Here is a 23,613-nt window from a genome sequence, read left to right on the forward strand (position 1 = left end):
TGCTATTATGATGAGAGGACTGAGGAGAGCAAGCACTGGCACCCTGTGGACTAGGAATCGATCGAAAGGAAATCTGAGATTTTACTAGAGATGACTTTAAGAGGACACCGTCCCAAAGTGGACATAATACGCATGATCACAACTACTATGGGGGAGTAACGAGGTATATGAGTTGTAAGAAGCCAGACGTTGCGCGGAGATTGAGATGAGTGAAAACTGAAACATACAAGGAGATAGTCGCGTCCTATGAAGCGCAGAAGAATAAAGTTGAGGGCGATAAAAGAGGTGCGTGTAAAGATGGGAATAAAGGAAAATTGCGATGAAAAAAAAAAAATGAAGGAACCAGAGGAAGGAGCAAAAAAAGGGATGCGCAAATGTGAAAAGGTGTAAAAACTTGCGTGAGGAAAAAGATAAAAAAAGGCGCAGATATGTAACAGTATGAAGACGTCCGTCGGCGTTCAAAACCGTGTGGCAATACGGAGAACGATAGACAGTGAAAGAGACACAATCGAAGAGATGACGCGCTTTTGTTAAGTGGGCGGGGGCTTGAAACATCGAATGTTAGTACACTGTTAGCTGCACACATTATCAACTTGGTGTGCGGGTCAAAACAAGTATTGAAGTCCCCATAGGATCTGCTTTCTCTACATCTTACGTGCATCCTAAGAATATGGAGACAGACAATGTAAATTAACGCAGTTTTTGTATTTTATACATTGTATATTTCTCTTACGCAAAGAAGTAAAAAAATAAGCACAATAGAAACTGCATTAAATCGTTCAAGGCATTAAGTAAAATACGCGCTAAACGGAGACGCTAAAATGAACCCATTTACTCCCAAGACTGATCATAATGTAAATTCTCCTCACGGTATTAATACACCGACAAACATGGAGTCAATAACAATTCGAGAAAATCCAAACTGGAGGATAATCTTTTACTAGAAACATAATGTTACATCGAATTCTCGGAACAAGCGGCTGAAAAGAGAATCACATTCTTATCAGTTGGGAGAATTTTTCTTCAGAACTTGGGAGTTCATGAGTTAATTAATATAAACTAAAGTAAATGAACAATTATCTTCAAATTAAAAAAAAAGAGCATCAAAAGACTTCACACGAAATACACTGACATTATACAAACCATGTTTAGTTAAAACTGTCCCAGCATGTCTTTAAAATCCTAGTTACATTATATTTAACCACGCATATTATCAGACATCCTCAAATCATGCTGAGGTAAATTTAAAGCGATGAAGAAATTTCAAGAGGTAATTTTCAACAATTAGAAGTTTTATCCTGAAGCCCTGAACGTTTTCAACTACGCACTAGGTTTACATTAATTAACGAGCCTTTTCACCAAAATAATTCCCATTGAGGACTACATGGCTTACGTTAACTGCTTCTCTCATTTATGAGCGTAAATATTGTCGTACTAGAAACAACAAATTCCATGTCACATACAATAAAAGTCACACCTATGGAAACTTTAATTATAGTGAACTCTGTGTCCCTCTTTCCTAGTTTAGATTACATGGACAATTTTATGCCTCTCTGTCGTCGTTCTTTAAAACGAAGGGAGAAGTGTTTGGTAAAACGGACAAAAATTGGCCAGACTCGTTTGATTGAAAACAGGGTTGTAGCCAGCTTTTTGACTAAATGTAAGCCTCTTCCCTCACAAATTTCAATTTTTGTTTCAACATTTGCAAGAGTCTTATTATCTTTTAGTAAAAGTCAAGCGGGCAGAAAACAATTGTAGGCCGGGCCTACGGGAGCAGAGGCTGGCTACACCCCTAAAAGTAGGTGTAATGTCTCTAAAATAATTATGGTTAGTAAATTTATTAACATCATCTCTGATGTTTACTTCTTCAAATTAAGCTTAGAATGGCAATCTTGGCACTGACAGAACTAGATTGCAATAAAATGGATTGAGTTGAAAATGGTAATCAAGTTTTTTGTAAAGATGAAGGTAAATTGTAACAAAGTAATTTATGATGTAGAAAACGGTCTAAGATCAATTCACATATTCAATTCACACACACATTCAATCAAAGTTTTGGAAATAAAAATTCGCCAACTTTTGCAAATGACTAATTGTTTCTTTGCTTATCAAAAGCTTAGAGCATAAAGGTAATTAAAATCCGGTGGAAAAGTCCCTGGTTGGGTAAAAGAAATAACCTTTAAATAATTTTCCATACAACTGATTGTAATACTGGAACAGAGCTGAGTGACATGTTGGTGGAAATGGAAACCTCGTTCATAACAGAGGCCTTGTTGCATTTCGTTCTCTTCGCAAGCATTTAAATTTGTTAAGGTAACAAAGAATGACAATTCCACTGATCAAAATATAATGAAATAGACTGGTTTATTTCTTCACCACAGTAAAGTTGCACATCTCAAGTTCCATTTAACAAAAAAAAATAAAAAGTAAAGAAAATAGCCAAAAATGGTTTAAAATAGAGAAACATTTAAACCTTCCAAGTTCCTACTTCATTCTTTTGAGATGAAAAAAAATATTTTCTCATTTATTTGATTTTCTATTCAAATTTTCTCTTTCCTTTGCCATCAGGTCAAACGTGAGGTCATCTCCAATCAGCATAAAGGGCGCCCAGTATTTGATGTCGTGGAACTCATCTGATTCTCTGAGGCTTTTCATGGCCAGGTTCAGTGACTTGCTTGTTGGTTTACCTTCTGCAAGGTGTTGATAAAAGCATTTCATGAACTGGAGAGTAGCCTCGTCATCAATCGCCCACAGAGATACCACAACAGACCGAGCACCAGCCCCCATAAAAGCGCACGCAATGCCAACCACACCTTCAGCCTTGATCTCGCCCCGACCACTGTGGCAGCAACTGAGCACAACAAGTTTGGCGCGAAGTTGAACATTCAACACATCTCGAATCGTTAAAATGTAATCCTCCTCCTCCGTAGGCATAGTAGATATTCGGTCTAGGTCAGGTGAAAGAGCAATTTCGCCAGTTTCCGGACATCCGTGTGCCGCAAAGTGAACTAAGGAAGCGGAACTGAGTCTTTTCAACACCTCACGTTTCGTGGCCTGTCTGCCAGTGATTGGCGTGATATTCAGAATTTTTCCGATCATTTCTACTTCTTCTTTAGCACACGGAAGCTGCTCGAGAGGTTTCTCCCCCTCGCTGTTAGTAACCTCGGATACCCACGGATCTCCTACAAGTAACGCACCACTGCTTTTGTGATAATCATCTGGGCAATTGGCAATGAGTCTAAGACTTGCTAACGATGGAGCGACTCGGATTGTGAACGATTCACACAGGTATTTAGAATTACCATCCTTCAATGCAGCGTAAGGAGCGATCCACAGGGGTCCATCAGGAATAATGAGTAGCTCATCCCCTTCAATCAAGTCATCCACCGGCTTCATAACGATATCATACAAAGTGCTCAAGCATCCATCTTGTTGGATGTGAGGTTGAGGGTTGACTTCTTTGGTTTTCTCATCCACTTTTGAACGGCCCTCCCTCAAAGCATCTAAAGATCGATTCTCGCATCTCACATTAGAACGAACACCAAGTTGTGTATAGACACCCAGCATGAACGACTCAAAGGACTGACTAGATCCACTATTCTCTGAAACAAAACCTTTGAGTTTACTTTGTCTTAACTGAACTTGTTTTCCTTCGGACACAACCCAAAGAGTGACGTTGGCTTTGTCCACTGCCTGAAAGACAGTGTTTGATGGAACGTTTTTTAAAACTGTGCAGTCTTCATCTTCTCCCTTGTGGTGACTTGTTCCACCACAAAAACTGGATTCCATGAGGTCGGTCAGAGCTTGAGCTCGTCCTTTCTCAGCAACAAATAAGGCTTCATCTACATTACCTTGTTCTACGAGAACTCTCCACAAACCCGTATACGCCATTTGATGCTGATTTCGAAAATTAACTTTCCACTCATCTTGAGATCTTAGTAGTACTCTCAAGGAATTGAATAAGTTTATGCTAGCTTGGTAATGTTCAACGGCTTTTGGCAGTCCACCTTGCAACTCAAAAACGTATCCTACTGAATAGTAGGCCATTGCCTCCAAGCATTTGTCTCCTACTTCTTTAGCCATTTTGAGAGCTAGGTTCTGGTACTCTATGGCCTTTTTTAAATCACCCACACCAATATAAGCATTGCCAAGATTGCCATAAGCACCACCCTCCCCATGCTTGTCTCCTACTTCTTTAGCTATTTCAAGATGTAGGTTGTGGTACTCTATGGCTTTTTTGAAATCACCCAGACCGCCATAAGCATTGCCAAGATTGCCATAAGCACCACCCTCCCCATGCTTGTCTCCTACTTCTTTAGCTATTTTAAGATGTAGGTTGTGGTACTCTATGGCTTTTTTGAAATCACCCAGACTAACATAAGCAATGCCAAGATCGCCATAAGCACCACCCTCCATATGCTTGTCTCCTACTTCTTTAGCTATTTTAAGATGTAGGTTGTGGTACTCTATGGCTTTTTTGAAATCACCCAGACTAACATAAGCATTGCCAATATTGCCATAAGCACCACCCTCCCAATGCTTGTCTCCTACTTCTTTAACTATTTTAAGATGTACGTTGTGGTACTCTATGGCTTTTTTGAAATCACCCAGACGGCGATAAGCATTGCCAAGATTGCCATAAGCGTTACCCTCCCCATGCTTGTCTCCTACTTCTTTAGCTATTTTAAGACGTAGGTTGTGGTACTCCATGGCTTTTTTTAAATCACCCAGACGGCCATAAGCAGTGCCAAGATTGCCATAAGCACCACCCTCCCCATGCTTATCTTCTACTTCTTTAGCTATTTGAAGATGTAGGTTGTGGTACTCTATGGCTTTTTGGAAATCACCCAGACTAACATAAGCATTGCCAAGATTGCCATAAGCACCACCCTCCCCATGCTTGTTTCCTACTTCTTTAGCTATTTTAAGATGTAGGTTGTGGTACTCTATGGCTTTTTTGAAATCACACAGACTGTCATAAGCATTGCCGAGATTGCCATAAGTGTTACCTTCCCCATGCTTGTCTCCTACTTCTTTAGCTATTTTAAGATGTAGGTTGTGGTACTCTATGGCTTTTTTGAAATCACCCAGACGGCCATAAGCATTGCCAAGATTGCCATAAGCTTTACCCTCCCCATGTTTGTCTCCTACTTCTTTAGCTATTTTAAGATGTAGGTTGTGGTACTGTATGGCTTTTTTGAAATCACCCAGACTAAAATAAGCATTGCCAAGATTGCCATAAGCACCACCCTCCCCATGCTTGTCTCCTACTTCTTTAGCTTTTTTAAGATGAAGGTTGTGGTACTCTAAGGCTTTTTTTAAATCACCCAGACGGTGATAAGCATTGCCAAGATTTCCATAATCGGTACCCTCCCCATGCTTGTCTCCTACTTCTTTAGCTATTTTAATATGTAGGTTGTGGTACTCTATGGCTTTTTTGAAATCACCCAGACTACAATAATCAAGGCCAAGATTGCCATAAGCGTTACCCTCCCCATGCTTGTCTCCTACTTCTTTAGCTATTTTAAGGTCTAGGTTGTGGTACTCTATGGCTTTTTTGAAATCACCCAGACTAATATAAACATTGCCAAGATTGCCATAAGCACCACCCTCCCCATGCTTGTCTCCTACTTCTTTAGCTATTTTAAGATGTAGGTTGTGGTACTCTATGGCTTTTTTGAAATCACCCAGATGGCGATAAGCAATGCCAAGATTGCCATAAGCACCACCCTCCCCATGCTTGTCTCCTACTTCTTTAGCTATTTTAAGATGTAGGTTGTGGTACTCTATGGTTTTTTTGAAATCACCCAGACTAATAAAAGCATTGCCAAGACTACTATAAGCGTTACCCTCCCCATGCTTGTCTCCTACTTCTTTAGCTATTTTAAGGTCTAGGTTGTGGTACTCTATGGCTTTTTTGAAATCACCCAGACTAATATAAACATTGCCAAGATTGCCATAAGCACCACCCTCCCCATGCTTGTCTCCTACTTCTTTAGCTATTTTAAGATGTAGGTTGTGGTACTCTATGGCTTTTTTGAAATCACCCAGATGGCGATAAGCAATGCCAAGATTGCCATAAGCACCACCCTCCCCATGCTTGTCTCCTACTTCTTTAGCTATTTTAAGATGTAGGTTGTGGTACTCTATGGTTTTTTTGAAATCACCCAGACTAATAAAAGCATTGCCAAGACTACCATAAGCGTTACCCTCCCCATGCTTGTCTCCTACTTCTTTAGCTATTTTTAGATGTAGGTTGTGGTACTCTATGGCTTTTTTGAAATCACCCAGACGGTGATAAGCATTGCCAAGATTGCCATAAGCACCACCCTCCCCATGCTTGTCTCCTACTTCTTTAGCTATTTTAAGATCTAGGTTGTGGTACTCTATGGCTTTTTTGAAATCACCCAGACTGAAATAAGCATTGCCAAGACTGCTATAAGCTTTACCCTCCCCATGCTTGTCTCCTACTTCTTTAGCTTTTTTAAGATATAGGTTGAGGTACTCTATGGCTTCTTCTCCCCGATTATAGAGATCTATGACTTTCTTGACATCACCTGAACTTGCACTACCATGGTCATGACTAATTTGATCTTTTTCCTCCATGGACTTATCTCCCACTTTACTGACAGACTGAAGTCTTAATGACAACAAGATCCTATTGTTTTTGTCAATCTTTTTTATGTTAAGGGTTAAAAATGTGGAAAAAACACAAAAAATATTATTTTTCTGATCATATTGATTTATGATAGTCCATTTTAACATTTGCGTGCTTGCTTCCCAAACCTTTGAACTGGAGTGTGGCTAAGGGCGACCTTGTTATGATAAAAACATTGCTGCTATTTAAAGCAAACTACTTTGTTATTATCGTTTCTAGACACTGGTCTCTATCACAACAAGGTCATCTTCATATTTACTCCATATCAAAGGCTTGGCAACTAAGTACACAACTATAAAATGGCCCATTAGGAGGGCTTGCATGAAAGATAGATGTTTTATCAACATTCAGTCTTAAAGTCAGTTATGAAGTAAATTTACATTTCAAAAAAATCTTTTTTCAGTGTGCAGCCTCAAAATTTAACGCGAAATATCAAAATTTAATCCCTAGTTCCCAAAAACTGAGCAGCACTTGCTCAATTTTTAAATTAATATAGCTTTAACATCAGACAAATGTTTTACAGCAGTGGAAGAAATGAGTCTACAACACCAATACGTGTCTTTAAAATTTTTATTTGTCCATAGGAGAGCAGGACGAAAGTTTCCGAGTCTCTAAGTAGTGGAAAAAGGTCGAAGGCAAGAAAATCTGCATAAGATATCTAAACATTACCGAGCTTTTTGTTCTGGCTTGTTTTAGAGAGATCATCTACCCACGTACCATGTATAAACTGGATGAATATTAGTCTTTTAACCCTTTAACTCCCATGAGTGACCAAGAGAGAACTTTTCCTTACAATTGCAATACAATATCAATCAGATGAGTGTTGAGAGTCCAAAAATTTTATCTAAAGATAATTAGTTGATCCAATGCTGAATTCTTTGAACTAACATTACAAAAATCGTACGGTTAACAGTAAGGATAATTACAAACTTGGTCTGTGAATTAAAGGGTTATCTAAACTAATGTACCAGTTATTGGCATGGATAGTATCACTAAGTCAAATTGGCTAAAAGGAGTAATATCTTTAATAAGTCATGAGGTAATAACTTTTCCTACGTTTCTTAATAACACACACTTAAAGTATGTGAGCTGACAAGTTCCCATCATAATTAATACCCTTCTTTGTTTTTTTTCTCCCTTGAAACATCAAATTATCGCCATTATACCTGCGGTTAAAAATAAAAGATTCCTTCAAAGGATACAGCTAGTCCCTTATCACACCAACTGATTGCTTCTTCAAATCTCTTCAATTCAACACAAGCAGTGGCTCCTGTAGGCAACAACACAAAGAAGCATACTATTACTGAAGCTCAATTCTGAGAGAAGAACCTGAAACCATTGAAATCATTACAGACCAGAAGAAAAAAGACAAAACAAAACAAAACAAAAAAACTAAACGGAAAAGAATAAACAGGCCCTATTAGGTTTCAGTTAGATTTATTTAGCTTTAAAGACAACTAAAACTTCCACGAACATTTAAATTGGGATCAACAACTCCCACTAAAATACTAAGAGTTAGTTAAGTCCTGATGCTTCTTTTTAAAACAGGCAGATAGTGACTTAAGAGCGTGTCCACGAGAACACCAGCAGTCTTGCTACGTGCCATCCCACCGATTTCAGTGAAACTTTGCCAATTTAAAGGGTCTACCCCAAAACTAAAAAAAAAAAAGACTGGTTTCTGTTTTAGTTTTTCCGGAGGGAGATAGACCACCCCCCCCCCCCCCCGCCGGTTTTTCTTCGTTTTCACCAAGGAAATCGCTTCAAATAGGTAAAATATATGAAGCTTTCACTGCGAAGGTATTTAACCGATTACTCTGAGGGTTTGCACACATGTTTTTATATCCTCAGTTAAGCGAATATCAGTCAGTTTGATCTACGGCTTGTCAATCAACAGAGGCAAATATACGACTGTGTTTTTAGACTTTTCGATTCATCCAACTATTTGACAACTTTGAGGTCAAATATCTCCCGTTGCCAGAAAGCTACAACACTAGTCTTAATTACCCTTTATAACCCATCATTTCATCTCTGAAAATCATCAAAAAAAATCTTTGGGCACTACCGTATTGTCTTGGATGTCTTTTAAAATCTGCGACTGTGACAAGTTTCTCTCAACTACACCTATCACGCAATTCTTGCTCTAGGCGGTCACTTGACAAAATAAACCTACATTTTTTAGCTCTTTATACAAGATGATTGATCAAGAAAGGTAAAAAATGGGAAAACTTTCGGGATTTTTTGTAGGAATGGAAAATTTCACGTTTAGAGAGATGCATGTTGACGAAAAATCAATGGCAAAATCGTAGCGTTTCTTTCTTCAGTCGTTTATTACTTTGAAGATTTGCTAAAATCAGGACATAGGGCTCTTGTACAGAACAAAACATTCATTAGCCTATACTTTGATCGTCTATCATTATCATCGCACAGTTTACAATAAGGAAACTGTAACAGGAAAGGAGATTTTAAAGTCACATGTCGCCTTCTTGTTGACGTACAAGTTCCCGAGTGTAACAACTTCGGCTTTTCCATACCGCGAATGACGGGAAACTCTGCCCCCCTTATTTGGTAGGAGCCAGTACCAGTAGCCCCATAAATTCATTAACTACGTCATGTTTTCAGAAAATAAGACTGGAAAATGTTTTTTCCACTTTCCACCATCAAGAAGTTCCACGTATAGTATTGTAGTTGTAGTATTTGTAAGGTTACTGCGTGACCTTTCATGAGAAGTAAAAATTGTTCATCTTTTTTTTTCAAGAAGACACTTCTAGAAAGTTCTTAATCCTTCTGTTATCTTATTTTCCTGTTTTTTGACTTCAAATATCATTTGCATTTGCTATTATTTTCGCTGATTGACATGGCCTTTCCTGCGTGCACGTGCGAGCTAGTTCATATACAGGACTCTTTCGAGTTTCTCTGGTGTCGGGCTTAGGTGTGTAGGTCTGGCTCAAAAGATATCTGCACGCTGCAACACGAGTTCCTATGTTTTCTCCTTTTCCTTCATTTGGATTTTCATTCTCTTGCTTGCATTATCACACATTTATGTTTTTTTATTCCCTCAGCGCGTTCCCTCAGATTTGGAAGTAGGCCATGAAAAGTCAATATTGACCAGAACTGAAATCCTTTTCTATCACTATTTGTTTCGGAGAACCCCCGTCTTTTGTGACTTTTTAGAAAATGTGTTTTTATTTGCTATTTACTTCCATTAGCAAATGAAAGTAGGTCCTGATAAGTTTTTTTGTCTCGTGACTCCCAAAAACTGTGTTTGCGACAACATCAATTGAGAAATCAAAGGCAATTACGCCTGAGAAATTCCCTTGTAGCCTTCTACCCGTAGAAGGCAACTCCATATAATGAAATGTTCTAAGACCTCTGTAAACTAGAGACATTGGGTGATGTTGAGGAGTGAACTATTTACACTAAACCTGTGACCCTCAAACAGATCACCTACTCGTACATGTAACGTCCGGAAAATGTCACGCATGTATAACACCGTAGGCGCACCTGGTCAATTCTATCGACTGGCTTCAATAGCAAAGAGACAACTTATTTACTATTTGTATATGAACAAGCTTATTTACCCTACTTGAAAAAATCCTTGATGAAGTCTACTATTGTCAGACGAAACACGTGGGAGATAAATACAAGTTTTTACTTTCTTAGTTCGTACAGTGATGCTCCCTAGTTTGTTCCGTCAAAAATGCTTTTAATGTGAAGTCACGTTGACCTCGACAGAAAAACTGAGCTCACCCTGTCATAATCAATAGTTTGATACCGTAAGTACCAACTTAGGTACATCATTGGGCTTTGATCACAATGATGAGAAAAATGTGCGTTTCCTCACGCTCGCCACGTTTATTCTTTGGAAAATTATTTCGCTGGAGGGCGATGTCGCTTAGCTTGGCGCGTCTTGACTCTAGCCGACGAAAATTATCGAGGTGAACTCCATGAAATTCTAGTCAAAAGGTTTAAAAACTTTGTCTACCATTGATTTGCACGCAGAAAAAAAAGGCAAATCCCGAACGGTATTTCAAAACACTTTATTCATTAGTCAATTTATGAACTGTTTCATAGCAGCCCGAGGAAAAAGAAAAATTGAAACAACCGGCGTATCGGTCAAATTAATTCCAATTTTTTCAACAAGGAGTTGGTAAGTTCATTTTTCCCAGTAAATTTAAGTGGGGGTCATTTTTTGTGACAGCCGATCAAAGATACACTTCCGGTAATATTTTCCTCCTTCTCGTAACAGCGCAACAGACATTGTTAATGCTATGTAGTGTAGGTGTATCAGTTGTATTACGTCTTCATAGTGATGTCATATAAGAAATCGAGTGTCTAAAAAGCCCTCAATTCAATCTAACACTCGAATTGATAAAGTCAAGATGGTGCAGTTGTCTTGTTTATTTGCAACTAACTGTAGAACCAAATGTTATTTTTCTCGCGCTGGCCAGGGACGGAAACAGCTCACACCTCTAAATTCGTGGGTATACAGCTAAAAAAAACATTTGAGAGACGTCGATGTATCCCAAACATGCGTTTCGTCCGAGATGGAGCTTATTCTAGCGCGTATTGGCTTATTTGGAGATTACGAAGGCCGCGATTTCACGATGTACCTCAAATATCGTGCACAACTTGGTGTGAGATTTAGACCTACGGGTTCGTAAATGCCAGTATCCTCCTCATAAAAATCGGAGACATAAAGTGAGAGAGAGATGAATCTGCAGATGGCAGAAGAAATCAAAGCTGGTGGCGAGTCTTCCTGGTGGCGGCAAGGTGACTGTAAACCTAAATAGAACGCTTACTGTAGCTGCTATCTTAGAGTCGGTAATGAATAAGGAAGAAGGGCAAGAAGGGCGCTTATCTGAACATCAGTTTTCCTAACTGGTGATTTGTGACTGAGATGAACTTTATATTATATGATTGCTAGGGATACGCAGGTACTGTAGAGGCGCTCACATAGATAGAGGTGGACGATCCTCCCTCTGACTTTAGAACTGCGACAAGTTTATAGCGCAGACCAACTGGCACAGTTTGAAGCACCTCAGGGTCTCACTAGGCTCGTCACATTAGAAACCTTCAGCAAACTAATCGTAGAAGCGGGTGGTTATCAGCAATGTGCACAGATTTCTGAACGCGGGTCATCGCGAGAACTATACCCAATCCGTCATAGACGGAACAAGAAAGCGAGATATTCTTGCTAAAAGAAGGATGTATCAAGACGTTTCAGTCATTGGCTGCCATCCAAATGTACCCTGACAAAGACAAACACAGTGAGGCCGACAAAAAAAATCCGCCTAGGATAAGATCAAGAGGAAATGGACTAAGACCGGCTTGCCATTCTATAGGGGATGGCTACGTTCAAGGTCGGACCTCAGGTAAAAATTCTGACGAACAATCCCTAACTAGCCAAGAGGACTTTGGATGAGCTCTTTGGAAAACACAAAAAGGCAACCGCCTCTGATGTGATTTCCCAAATATCGAGTTTGAGAGACGACACCAGCCAGAAATGTTGTCTAAGACTGACCGGTTAATACAGCAGGAAATTGCTCGATATTTTAGTCGGTTATCTGCCGTAACAAGCAAAAGTTGATGAGGTCCCCCTCTGTAAATATGAATGAGGACGGAGAGGCCGCTGCCAATGATTTAGCTTCAGAATTCGAAAGTGACCGAAAAAGGCAGAAGATAAGGAGGGACCTTGCAAAATTTAGACAAAGACTGCAGGAGAGGGTACAGCTGCTATTAAGCTAAAAAAAAGACATTTGCATCTCACTTTTCTTTCATATTTATTGTCTTTGCTCACGAAAACAACTGACTATGTCTTGGGATTTCATCAAGGGAAATTTGCAGGAAGGCTACTCGTCAAATTACAGCTGGCTCATTCTTATTTGAAAATTTTACAAGTCACGCAATTAAACGCCGGCGACACTCGATCTAGAAAGATGTAGATTTATATGTAGTAGTAGAATGCTTGAAAAAAATATGCAGATATTTTACGATCGAAGCAGGTAAGTAATCATAGTGAGCTGCAGATTATTTTGAAATTGTTATCTAGCAGATAGCACGAACAACGCGCTTGAATAATTCCTGCAGAGAGTCTTCGGGTCACACAACAGATGTTAGCTTAGCGGAGTTCTGCATGTAAATGTTCGATGGCGGTAAGTGACAACGTCAACACTATTTTAATTTTATTTTCGGGATAGAAGCACAGTTTTTAGTCCGATAGAACTATTGATATTTGCTCTCCAGCGAGAGCGCAGAATTTCTCGTCTGTAAAAGCCGAAGTTGTAGCACACTGGAACAATTGGTAATATCAACCAACACGCAGCATGTGACTTTAAAGTCTCCTAAAATGAGCATTGATGATGATTAACAATCATATTATAGACTAATGAATGTTTTGTGCCGTACAAAAGCCATATCTGCTGATTTTAGCAAATCTTCAAAGTAATAAACGACTGAAGAAAGAAACGCTACGATTTTCCCATTGATTTTTCGTTTACATGCATCTCTCTGAACGTGAAGTGTTCCATTCCTACAATAAATCTCGAAAGTTTTTCACATTTTTCACCTTTCTTGATCAATCATCTTGTATAAAGAGCTAAAAAGTATAGGTTTATTTTGTCAAGTGACCGCCTAGAGCAAGAATTGCGTGACAGGTGTAGTTGAGAGAAACTTGTCACAGTCGCAGATTTTAAAAGACATCCAAGACAATACGGTAGTGCCCAAAGATTTTTTTTGATGATTTTCAGAGATGAAATGATGGGTTATAAAGGGTAATTAAGACTAGTGTTGTAGCTTTCTGGCAACGGGAGATATTTGACCTCAAAGTTGTCAAATAGTTGGATGAATCGAAAAGTCTAAAACCACAGTCGTATATTTGCCTCTGTTGATTGACAAGCCGTAGATCAAACTGACTGATACTCGCGGCGCCTATTAACTGAGGATGTAAAAATATGAGCGCAAACCCCCAGAGTAATCGGTTAAATACCATCGCAATGAGAGCTTCATACATTTTACCTATTTGAAGCGATTTCCTTGGTGAAAACGAACAAAAACCGGGGGGGGAGGTGGTCTATCTCCCTCCGGAAAAAAAACAAAAAAAAACCAGTTGTCTTTTTGAGTTTTGGGGTAGACCCTTTAAACTTGTAAAGTTTCATTGAAATCGGTGAGATGGCATGTAGCACGACTGCCCGGTGCTCACGTGGACACGCTCTTAACATATCTGACACCTGTGACTCATTGAACTTAAGGAACTAAAATATTCATGCTGAAATTTTGCTTTGCATTCCGCATTGAGTTCTTCATCCCGTTCAAAATAATCTTCTCATCATGATTAATGGAAGTAATGGCGTAGCAGTCAAGAGCTGGATTCAAATGTACATCAGGGTGGTCTCTACCTCTTAATTAAAGTCAATTGAGACAAGATTGAACTCCATTTAACCTCATTTAACCTTAGAGTGTTGAGTTCTTTTTTTATTATTATTATTATTATAGCACAGCTAACATATCTAACCTCTCACAATTGCCTTAAGGAAAGTTGGATTTAACTCAATGGCTGCTTCTGCATCCCTTAGTGAATCCTGGTGATTTCCTGTTATTGAAATAAATATCTCTGATTAGCCATACATGTTGCAAACCAACTACCATTACCAACCACTTCTTTGTATATTTGAGAGGCCAAGATAAGATGTAAATTTTTCCAGGCATGCATTAAAAATTATCACCGTTTTCAGAAAACTACCACTGACAACTCAATAGCTTCAAAATAGAAAAAAAAAATGCATAATAAAGCTCTCATCATCTTACCAAGTTTAGAATGTGCAATAGGCCTGTTGTTGTGCAGTTTTGCCTTCAGTTCTTTCTCATTGCAGTTCATTTTAATTCCTTTGGTGTAAAATTGAATAGCATTGATGAAATCTCCTTTCTTGAAGGCCTCATTACCCTCATTCCTATAAACATCGGCTGTGGCTGCAAAGAAAAAATAAAAAATAATTTGTGTCAAAGTCTGTGGTTGTAGTTAATAATTACCTGTGGTTGTAGTTAATTAGTGCATAAGCAGAGCTACCAAGATCTGGAGATTTAAAATCTAACACTGTTATTATATAAATCATAAGAATAATAATAAAGAAGATGAGATTAATATTTATAATGATGTTAATAATGTGGGTGACAACAGTGGTAATAACAATGATGAGAATTAAGCATCACTCAATTAGAAGCAAACTCTTAGGCATTTAAACTTTTGGAGATCGGTTTCCTAAAGTTCCTATTCCACAGGCAAAATTAATAATGTGTTTAAATGCCCCACACAATTTTTAGGCAAAAAGCAAAATAATAAGCAACCTGACTTTCAACTAATTGACCAAGCTTTAAAGCCTAGACCTTGTAGACTTTTTTCTTCTGAGCCATTTGTTAGTGAAAGTTCACTATCTACCTTAACTCTTTAAACCCTAAGAGTGACCAGCATCTCACTTCTCCTTACAGTAATACTGCTGAATCATTCACTAAGCTCATGAGAATAAAGGAAATGATCACCAACCTAAGAAGCATTGATCTTCAAATGAATTCTCTTTTTCAGTACCACAAGAAACATACAAAGAATAGTATGGAGAATATGGATACTGATGTTAGGGTGTCAAGGGTTAAACACCTCCATATTCAATGATATAACACTTGCACTCTACTGGAAATTGGTTCAAACTTTCAATGGATTGTTGCATAATATAATGGAAAGATGATGATGATGATGGTGGTACTTATGATGCAAACTTACAAAATGGATGTTATATGATGATCAAATAAAGTCTTTACTTATTATAACTTTGCGTACTTGATTTGAACTTTATGTCATAGATCCTCTCAGTCAATGAACAACATATTATAATCATAGAAGAGAGTCATTACTGGCGAGACATCCTTTAAAGTAGTAATGCAGTGTACTGATATCAATCTCCACATCTGCTTACATTCTTGAAACTGGTGGAATAGAAAATGTTTTAACAGTGACTGAAGCCAAAGTTGAACCTAGCTCACCTCGTAAAGTGTCCTTATCAAAATCTGGAGCATTTTCTTTGTCAGGTAAGTCTTCATTTTCAGATGGAACCTTAATTGGACTTCTTTCTTTAGCCATAGCAACTGTAAGGGGATGCTTCTTTCAAAAAGTTGCTGTTTTAAGTCATCCTGGCCTGAAAAAAAGATGGTTGCAAATGGTAAAAAATGAGCTCAACATATTACCCAATTGTAAACTAAAATATTTTTTCCCTCCAGAGAATGGGAGGGATACATAGACACAAAATCACAAGTAATTAATATTAGTAGCATATTTAAAGCAGTAAAAGAACAAAAGATACATATACTGAAGATAACAAGCATTAATATTTAAATAAACAGTAATTCACTTCTCATTACAATAAATTTCAAGATTTACCAAAGACATTCCTATACAATTGACTGAAATAAATTGGGCAAAAATCAACATCTGTGTGTTTCTAGTTTATATAATTTGTAACAGTAGCAATTTAAATCATTTAAACTAAGAGGTGGTAGGTAGTTAGGTCACATCTGGATTTGAAATGTGGCCCATCCAGGGCCTGAGCTTTACTTAAACCTGGTTTCCTTACATGAAGCAACTGGGAGTATTACTACCCAACCCTGGACAGGATGCAAGTCCATTCCACCATCATCCCCCCCCCCTTTCACCCCCCTTGCATTTTATCAGGTTTCCCTAACTAATTTTTGCTACCCATTTATACTCCTGGGTGGAGACAGACACTGTAAGAGTAAAGTGTTTTGCACAAGAACACAACACATTGACTGGAACCCAGACCTCTTAATCCTGAGTCCAGCACAGGTCAGGTTACAAATGCAGACCTCCCGACCCTAAGTCCACCTCACTAATCATAAGAACACCATGTCTCCTCAAGAGGGGGGAGAGTTTATGCTGAATCCTTTCTCATAAGGAACAAATTAATTATAACACCAAAGAAAAATTTTCTTATCTGATTTTTAAATAGGGATTACTGGTCAAAACTTATAAAAGATATATTTCTTTAATTCAGTTTCCTACAGCTGAGCTGACACCCATATGTGTAAAGGTGATTGTTGGTTCAACTGTTACACTTATTGCTGGAAAAACAGTGAAATATATAAATTTATGCATGCTGATGTATGCTTACCAGTATATGTATATTTAACTAATTTTTTTTGCAATTATTCTATATTTACATTGTTTTGATGCTAACTTTAATTCTCCTAGTAATCAAGAGTGGTTGTTTTTTAAATAACAAATAATCCTTGCTGGCTGTCTTCAAGTACAAAAACTTTCAATAAACTTAGAGTAACAAGGAAGTCAATTGTGCTGGAATTCAAAATAGCCTGTAAGTGTAAATTCAACCGATTGCCAGGGCTTTACAGAGGAATATTGGCCCAAGGTTGTACCACTATAGCAATGAAATGGTGCCAATATTCCCTAGTACCCCTTAAGAAAGCAAGGTAATTGTAATGCACCAGTGTCACTTGGACTAAACTAGTTTACTTTAAATTAACATGTTTTATGATTGTCTGTAAGGTGTGATGATGGTCTTTGTGGAAAAATCCTGACCAAGTAAGAACCAATCAGAACTTTATATTTACCCCATGACTATCTTGCCATGTAATAACATAAATTATCACCAAACACACACTTGGATGCATGCAGCCTCATGCAGAACTAAACCAGTTTTGATTAAAAAAAATTGATCGGAAACATTCAGTTGATGTGATTATTGATTGATCATATATTAATTAGCAGATGACAAAAGGTAAAACTTTTCTCAGATACCAATCAATCATTACCAGTTGATGAGATGGATTCATAAAACTCGAATGCAGTTAATTGAAAGGAAGCTTGCAGTAAATCACTAGCTGACTTTTGAAGAAAAACCAACTAGTCTTAATATTTAACAAGGAAATCAGTATAACATTACAGTTTGGAAGGACAATCTAAGCAGTCTATCGAAAAGAAAAAATTACTTTCAAATTATAAAATGATAAACATAAGCACATGAAATACGCTGAAAATGTTTATCGCTTTTTGATCAAATGCATCATATATACGGGAGCAAATTAAGTTAATACAAACACGAGCCCGACAAGAAAGCCAAACACGATTGTGTGCAATTGCCTCACATGACACGCAAACGAAACTGAAAGTGTTTCGATCAACAGCGCTTGCACTGAATCAAATCGATATCATTTGCATATTCCTTTAACTCTCCCGAGTTACTTATTTTGTCCAAGGTAAACGCCAGGTATTGCCTGCGAATTTTTGTGAATTCGATAGCTGTAACTTGTTCAAACAAGCTCAGATTAATAAGATTATAAATAACACGAAGCGGCAATACAATTAATACACGCTAGAATAAAGTAAAAGTTAGCAATCCTCGTCACCTAACTGCAGGAACGTCTTTCATTGTCGGAAATGAGAGAAAGTTCGGACAGATGAGAAACATTTGAAGGAGGAAATTTTAACGAAAAGAATTCGAAACAAAAGTATTTGCCTTCAATTAAAAAAAAAATCTGATACAACCATGCGTTCTTACCTCTGTCGCGGAAATAGAAGGCACATTTGACTGTTTTCCGACCTTGCTTCCTCAATCCGTCATGAAAATGTTTCAAAGAAAGTCACTAAGACTGAGAAAGAACTAAGAAAGACACGAAAGCTATGTCATGGAACGGAGAATCGCAACGGCGCGTTGTGAGAATGAAACAAGGAGTTCCTTGGCCCATAAGTCTGTGCAAGCTAGAAGCCGGAAATTCTTCAACTCAAATTGAAACAGGAGCCCACTTAAGGGCGGCTGTCACCGCCAAGAATACAAAAATAGAATTGGTTTGTAATAGCCGAGGGGTCTAATTATCTTTTGGAGAACGATTTATCTTATCCTAAGAGATTTATTTAAAATACAAATGGACAAGTCGCTTTTGGTGAAATGAAATATTCAAACAAAAAATGTTTTATACAATTCAGGAGCTATGTAGCCACCCTAGTTGAACTGATTCAATAAAAACATCAGTGGCCAAGTATTTACTGAAATGGTTCAGTGTCGAAATGACAAACGGTACAGCTAACTGTACTTTGGTTCAGTAACTTGACACAAACGGTTCAGAGAAGTGTGAAATGGTTTAAGTCATCGGCAAGTGGTTAATCGTAAGCCGCAATGGTTTAGCATCGCATCAATCTACTCTCCGTAAAGTGAAATGGTTTTTAACGTGACCCCAAATGGTTTAGCGTGACGAAAAATGGTTTAGTACAACCGGAATGGTTTAGTGTTACAGCAGTTGGTTTACGACGTAGCCACCAAAAATATTAAAGGGAAATGGACAAGTCAAGCTTGAAATTGAATAGCATAAGAATCTAAAGTGTGCCTCAAAACTATAAAAACTATATAGTTTTTAGGCGCCCTTTAGTTGTAGTTTGGCCGTCTTAAAACAATGAATCGCTTTACCACGTTTCCCAGCTATGGTTCTTACTGTCTAGACGGTAAATGTGCTGTCGTGTAAAATGATGCATTTTATCTGAGTGTATTTTTGTTATTCCTTTTGTTTCAGATTCTTACTTTATATTGAGGTAGAAAAATGGGGAATTCTTACCATGACCAAGGTAACAATTCTCCATTTAAAGTACAGCAGTTCTCACTTAACACTAAACCATTTCAGTTAACACTTGGCCACTCGTGTTTTTCTTGAATCAGTTCAACAAGGTTGGCTACACAGCTTCTGAATTATATGAACATTTTTTGTTTGAATATTTCATTTCACCAAAGGCGACTTGTCCATTTGTATTTTAAATAAATCTCTTAAGATATGATCAAGTGTTCTCAAAAAGACAATTAGACCATATCTGTTACTGATTACCTACCAATTATATTTTTGTATTTTTTGCGGTGACGGCCGCCCATAGATGTAATTTAGAAATCCTACAGCTAAACTTTTAAGAATATAACTTACTATCGAGAAAAAAAATTATGACCCAAAATGAAGAAGACTTAATAGAAATGAATAGGTTGATGTATCAACACAAGGCGAGGGTGAGAAGAAGAACCAGAGTCGAGAATGAAGGAACAAACATGAGCTGATATAGAATTGCCTTGTAACCGGGGAACTGTGGAACATTCCGAAAAGCAGCAACTTAGCCAGCGGTGAAAATACTCAGCGAAGCCAGCCACACTATTGTTAGCTGTTCTGAAAAAGGGACAGCGGCATTTTTTTTGCATTGATATGCGGTGGATTGGGCCCTGAAACAAGCAACGTCACGAATCATGTTCGGAATTGCACTAACCAGTTACCATAGCAACAACAAACTGAAGACCACTGGATAACAAAGATTTCGTTGTCTTGGCCAGATTAGTATTATTTTGGCTGATTTCCATATCTGTGGCTATTTCAGGGCAAGCTGTCATGATGGTAACGTCAAAATCACCTGTAGAAGAAAATATTTAAGATAAATTGAAGGGTTGGTTGAGTCAACTTTTGTGGGGTATGTGCCGCTGGCCTTTCAGAACCCCAATCCCATTATACTCTATTGTGTGGCTAATTATCGATCCCAACTTAGTCACTTTTGGTAATACGCGCTGGTAACGACCTTCTAACTGCGAACTTTCCCTCATTTAATCCCTATTTTCTTAGAATTTTCTTACCCCCAAAATTTCGAAAATGTGCGACCTCATTATTGTAATTAACTCTGTTTAGAATGCTACAGTCCATAGTCAATTTGGTCGTGAAAATGCCACTCTATCCAGCGGCACATCCCCATCAGCCTATAACTAGGAAGCACACCCCACGGGGTGGTCATACATGCTGTTTTGCCTCAGCTACGATCTATATTGCGGGAATACACGGTGCATGTTCTTGCAGTAAAGTAACTGAAGCTTAAAGTAAACCTCACCTTGTAAGTAGTTTTCATCATCATCCTGAGCAATTTCTTTCTCAGCTGTTTCAACGTCCACAATTCAGTGACTGCGTGATATCCATATCATTTTCCGCCCCAAGTTAACTTCAAATTACATCCAAGAAGTTTCTGGAAGCTCTAACTCAAAATATGTGCGTACCAAATTTCATCTAGAGAGATAATTTTCTATGCACTTCACTAAAAAGCAGTTTCTACCTCAAAATCAACAGCTCAAATCAGAAACCTTAAATGCATGAAAAATAACAATTTTAGCGTGAGTCTCACGCTCGATGCGTGACGAAGCACCACTATTCTTACGAGTTCTCACGCTGTCTCGATATCGAATCACGCACTCTTCAAAAAAAAAAACTTCTTACGCAAGTATTTATTTTACGAAACTCTTTTCAACTCATATTTACTTTTATTTTTCACACGTCTCTTTATGGGAGTTTATTGTTTCTCGCTTAACGTAGCAACAGATTGTCACGCACTAACATAGCCACTATTATTTTCAATATTTCACTAAAATACAACCAGCGGCGCGTTGATTTTGGCGTTGCAGCCAAGCGACAATTATTTCACTGCGTTTGAAAGCTAATCTTGCGCCGTTTAGAACAGACTGATGGAAATGTAGACTAGATCTTCATTAGCAAAGAAATTTTTAGATTAGATTTAAACCATTCAAATTTTCGTACGTGGCAATCGCTTTGGGAAAACAAAGGTCACGACTCGCAGAGATAATAGCGTTATCTAGTCTCTTGCACTCGTCATGCAACGCTCCTCCCGACGAACGGCTGCTTACTTTCACGTTGCGTGACGAGTCTCAGCACGGCTGCGAAGGAGACTTACCGTGATCATGCCCGCAAATTTTCCAGACTGTGATCACAATTGCAAGTTCTACCTACGTGACCATCTTTCAGATCACGCCTTTATCTTAAAAGGGGCCTAAAATAAAAATAACGAAAAAAAAAATTTATAGTTAATTTGCTGACCGGCGCTGATCGAAGCACTTTCAATTTCGTAAATAGAGTGAAAGTGCTTCGCTCATCACTTAACACAAAATTAAAGATATCCCTGGAACTTTCCTTGAAACACTTTTGAATAATTTGTTGTTTTCCTTGATAGATACCGGTTTATTATTCCTGCGTCAACTGTGAGTGTAAGTTTTAAGCCCAGATTACAAGTAACTCGAGGCGCCAGTTCACACTAGCGCCAGATTCAGATAAGAGTTAGAAATCCTCGGCAGTTGTAATTCAGCGCCTTCATGGCCAGAAATCAAAGAGAATTAGCATAAGTGAAACAACAACTAAGAAGCTCAAAATAAGAATATTTAGTCAGTATACAAAAAAGTCACACAAACCTGTGACACCTCTCACTCTGTTGGGGAAACGGAAGCGATGTCAGCAACCTTCTTACGACCTTGCCACCTCAGTCCGTTATGGGAATGTTTCAAAGGAACTCAGTAAGATTAATAACGTCCAAATGAACTAAACAGAACCATTATCGAACGCAAGTCTCGCCGAGAAAATGATCTGAACTGTAAACTTGCCGACAGCGTTGTTGCCTAATTTTTAGAGTTATTTTGTCAGGGAAAAAACCCAAGCCAAAGATTCTTTGCAAGCTTGAAGTACATGACACGGAAAACCGGAAGTGTATAGTATGACGAAATTATGGCTTTGTGATTCAAAATACACACTGCTTCTTTGATGTGCCGCACTGTTCCAACATTGACAATTAAAACAAGTTGATAAATTTTACGAATTTAGTACCTTTAACTAAGATAATTTTAAAAATATTTCGTTCAAAAACTTATCTACATAAGGGGTAAGGCGTAATAACAAGAAGCAGGAATTATAAAAAAGAAAAAGGAAGACTTTTTTCTCTCCGTGTGGTCAGTTTGATGGATCTATCGGTGCAGGAGTGATGCATGCTCGTCTATGTCCACACGGGTGGTCATTATAAAATCTTCTATAATTATTCGTTCAATCACTTCGTTGTTGAAATACAATACACCGAACTCTCCTTAAAAACTGTTTTCCCTTTGATCAATACTAAGGGATAAAAAAGAATCAAAGCAGAACTTTTTAGATGTACGTCGTTAGTTTCGCTTCATAGTAAATGGAAATGTTTTTTTGATAGGCGCGTATTATATTCAGCACACAATTATTAAGAAGCACTAAACAACAATAGTTCAATGCTGTGTAGTTTAGGAATTTTTCATAACAGTAAGCCGTGAAGACTACAACACCATCGTACTGGATGAAAAAGCTATGAACTAAGAGGACTCTGAACTTTGAGAAAGCAAAGGTGTTGAAAGTTTATTGTGTAAGAGTTCTCTGTGTTAAACTTAGAAAAAAATAAAAAAGATCAGCTAATGCGAATTCCTACCTGGTCCGGTAAATATGGCAGTCATAGCTGGCCAGTTGTTTTAGTAAAAAAAAAACTATTCTTAATGTCTCAAACAAACTTATCATTTTAAAGGACGAAGACAGACGAGCAGCGAAACAACACAAGAAGCACAACATGAGATCTGTGCGGAAGCTAGTCATGGTTTTCAATTTTTTAAATGCCGTTTCAGGGTAAACATTACAGAACTGATCACTCAAATCATATGATTGCTTTCTAAATATTTAGTCATTATTTTAGAGAGCAAAGCCAAGGTTATTTCGTCTTTATTGGGAAGATTCAGCTGTCATTGCACTTGCAAGTGTGTTTCAGAAAATTCAAAAGGCTTCATTAAAATAAAAAAAAAAATTTTTTTCTTACCTTGATATTACCCCAGTGTTGTTTGTTTAAGCGAAAATCTTCAGGTCTCTGCAGTTTTGGTGAAACTTTTGCAAGGGTCTGCTCAGGATGATGCTTATGACCACAAGTACTACGTTAGCAATGACCGAAAAATCAGAATGACCAGTAGTCGTCCGTTGTACCTTTGCGGCTGACACCAGTTATTGCCAAGATTTTTGTCACAGAACACGTTCCTGTTTCATGAATATAATTTCAATTGCTGACGCATTGAGAAATGAGAAATTTAAGG

The 23,613-nt window shown here is 38.0% G+C and overlaps 2 protein-coding genes across 4 annotated transcripts in view; one reads left to right on the forward strand and one right to left on the reverse strand.

Moving 5' to 3' along the window:
- LOC149034691 (hsp70/Hsp90 co-chaperone CNS1 homolog) overlaps positions 1-18,452 on the reverse strand; it is a 52,294-nt gene extending 33,842 nt beyond the window's left edge. Inside the window, exons 1-2 of the mRNA XM_089194437.1 lie at positions 18,235-18,452; positions 15,689-15,840 (exon numbers count right to left, since the gene is read on the reverse strand). Of these exons, the coding sequence (XP_089050563.1) occupies positions 15,689-15,785 (97 nt within the window). The 5' untranslated portion in view covers positions 15,786-15,840; positions 18,235-18,452. The remainder of the gene's footprint in view (positions 1-15,688; positions 15,841-18,234) is intronic.
- Positions 1-23,613, forward strand: part of LOC149034685 (uncharacterized) — a 340,415-nt gene that overhangs the window by 113,550 nt on the left and 203,252 nt on the right. The window lies entirely within an intron of this gene.

The sequence above is a fragment of the Pocillopora damicornis genome, chromosome 14, assembly GCF_964200805.1.
Source record: "Pocillopora damicornis chromosome 14, jaPocDami1.2, whole genome shotgun sequence".
Taxonomy (NCBI): Eukaryota; Metazoa; Cnidaria; class Anthozoa; order Scleractinia; family Pocilloporidae; genus Pocillopora; species Pocillopora damicornis.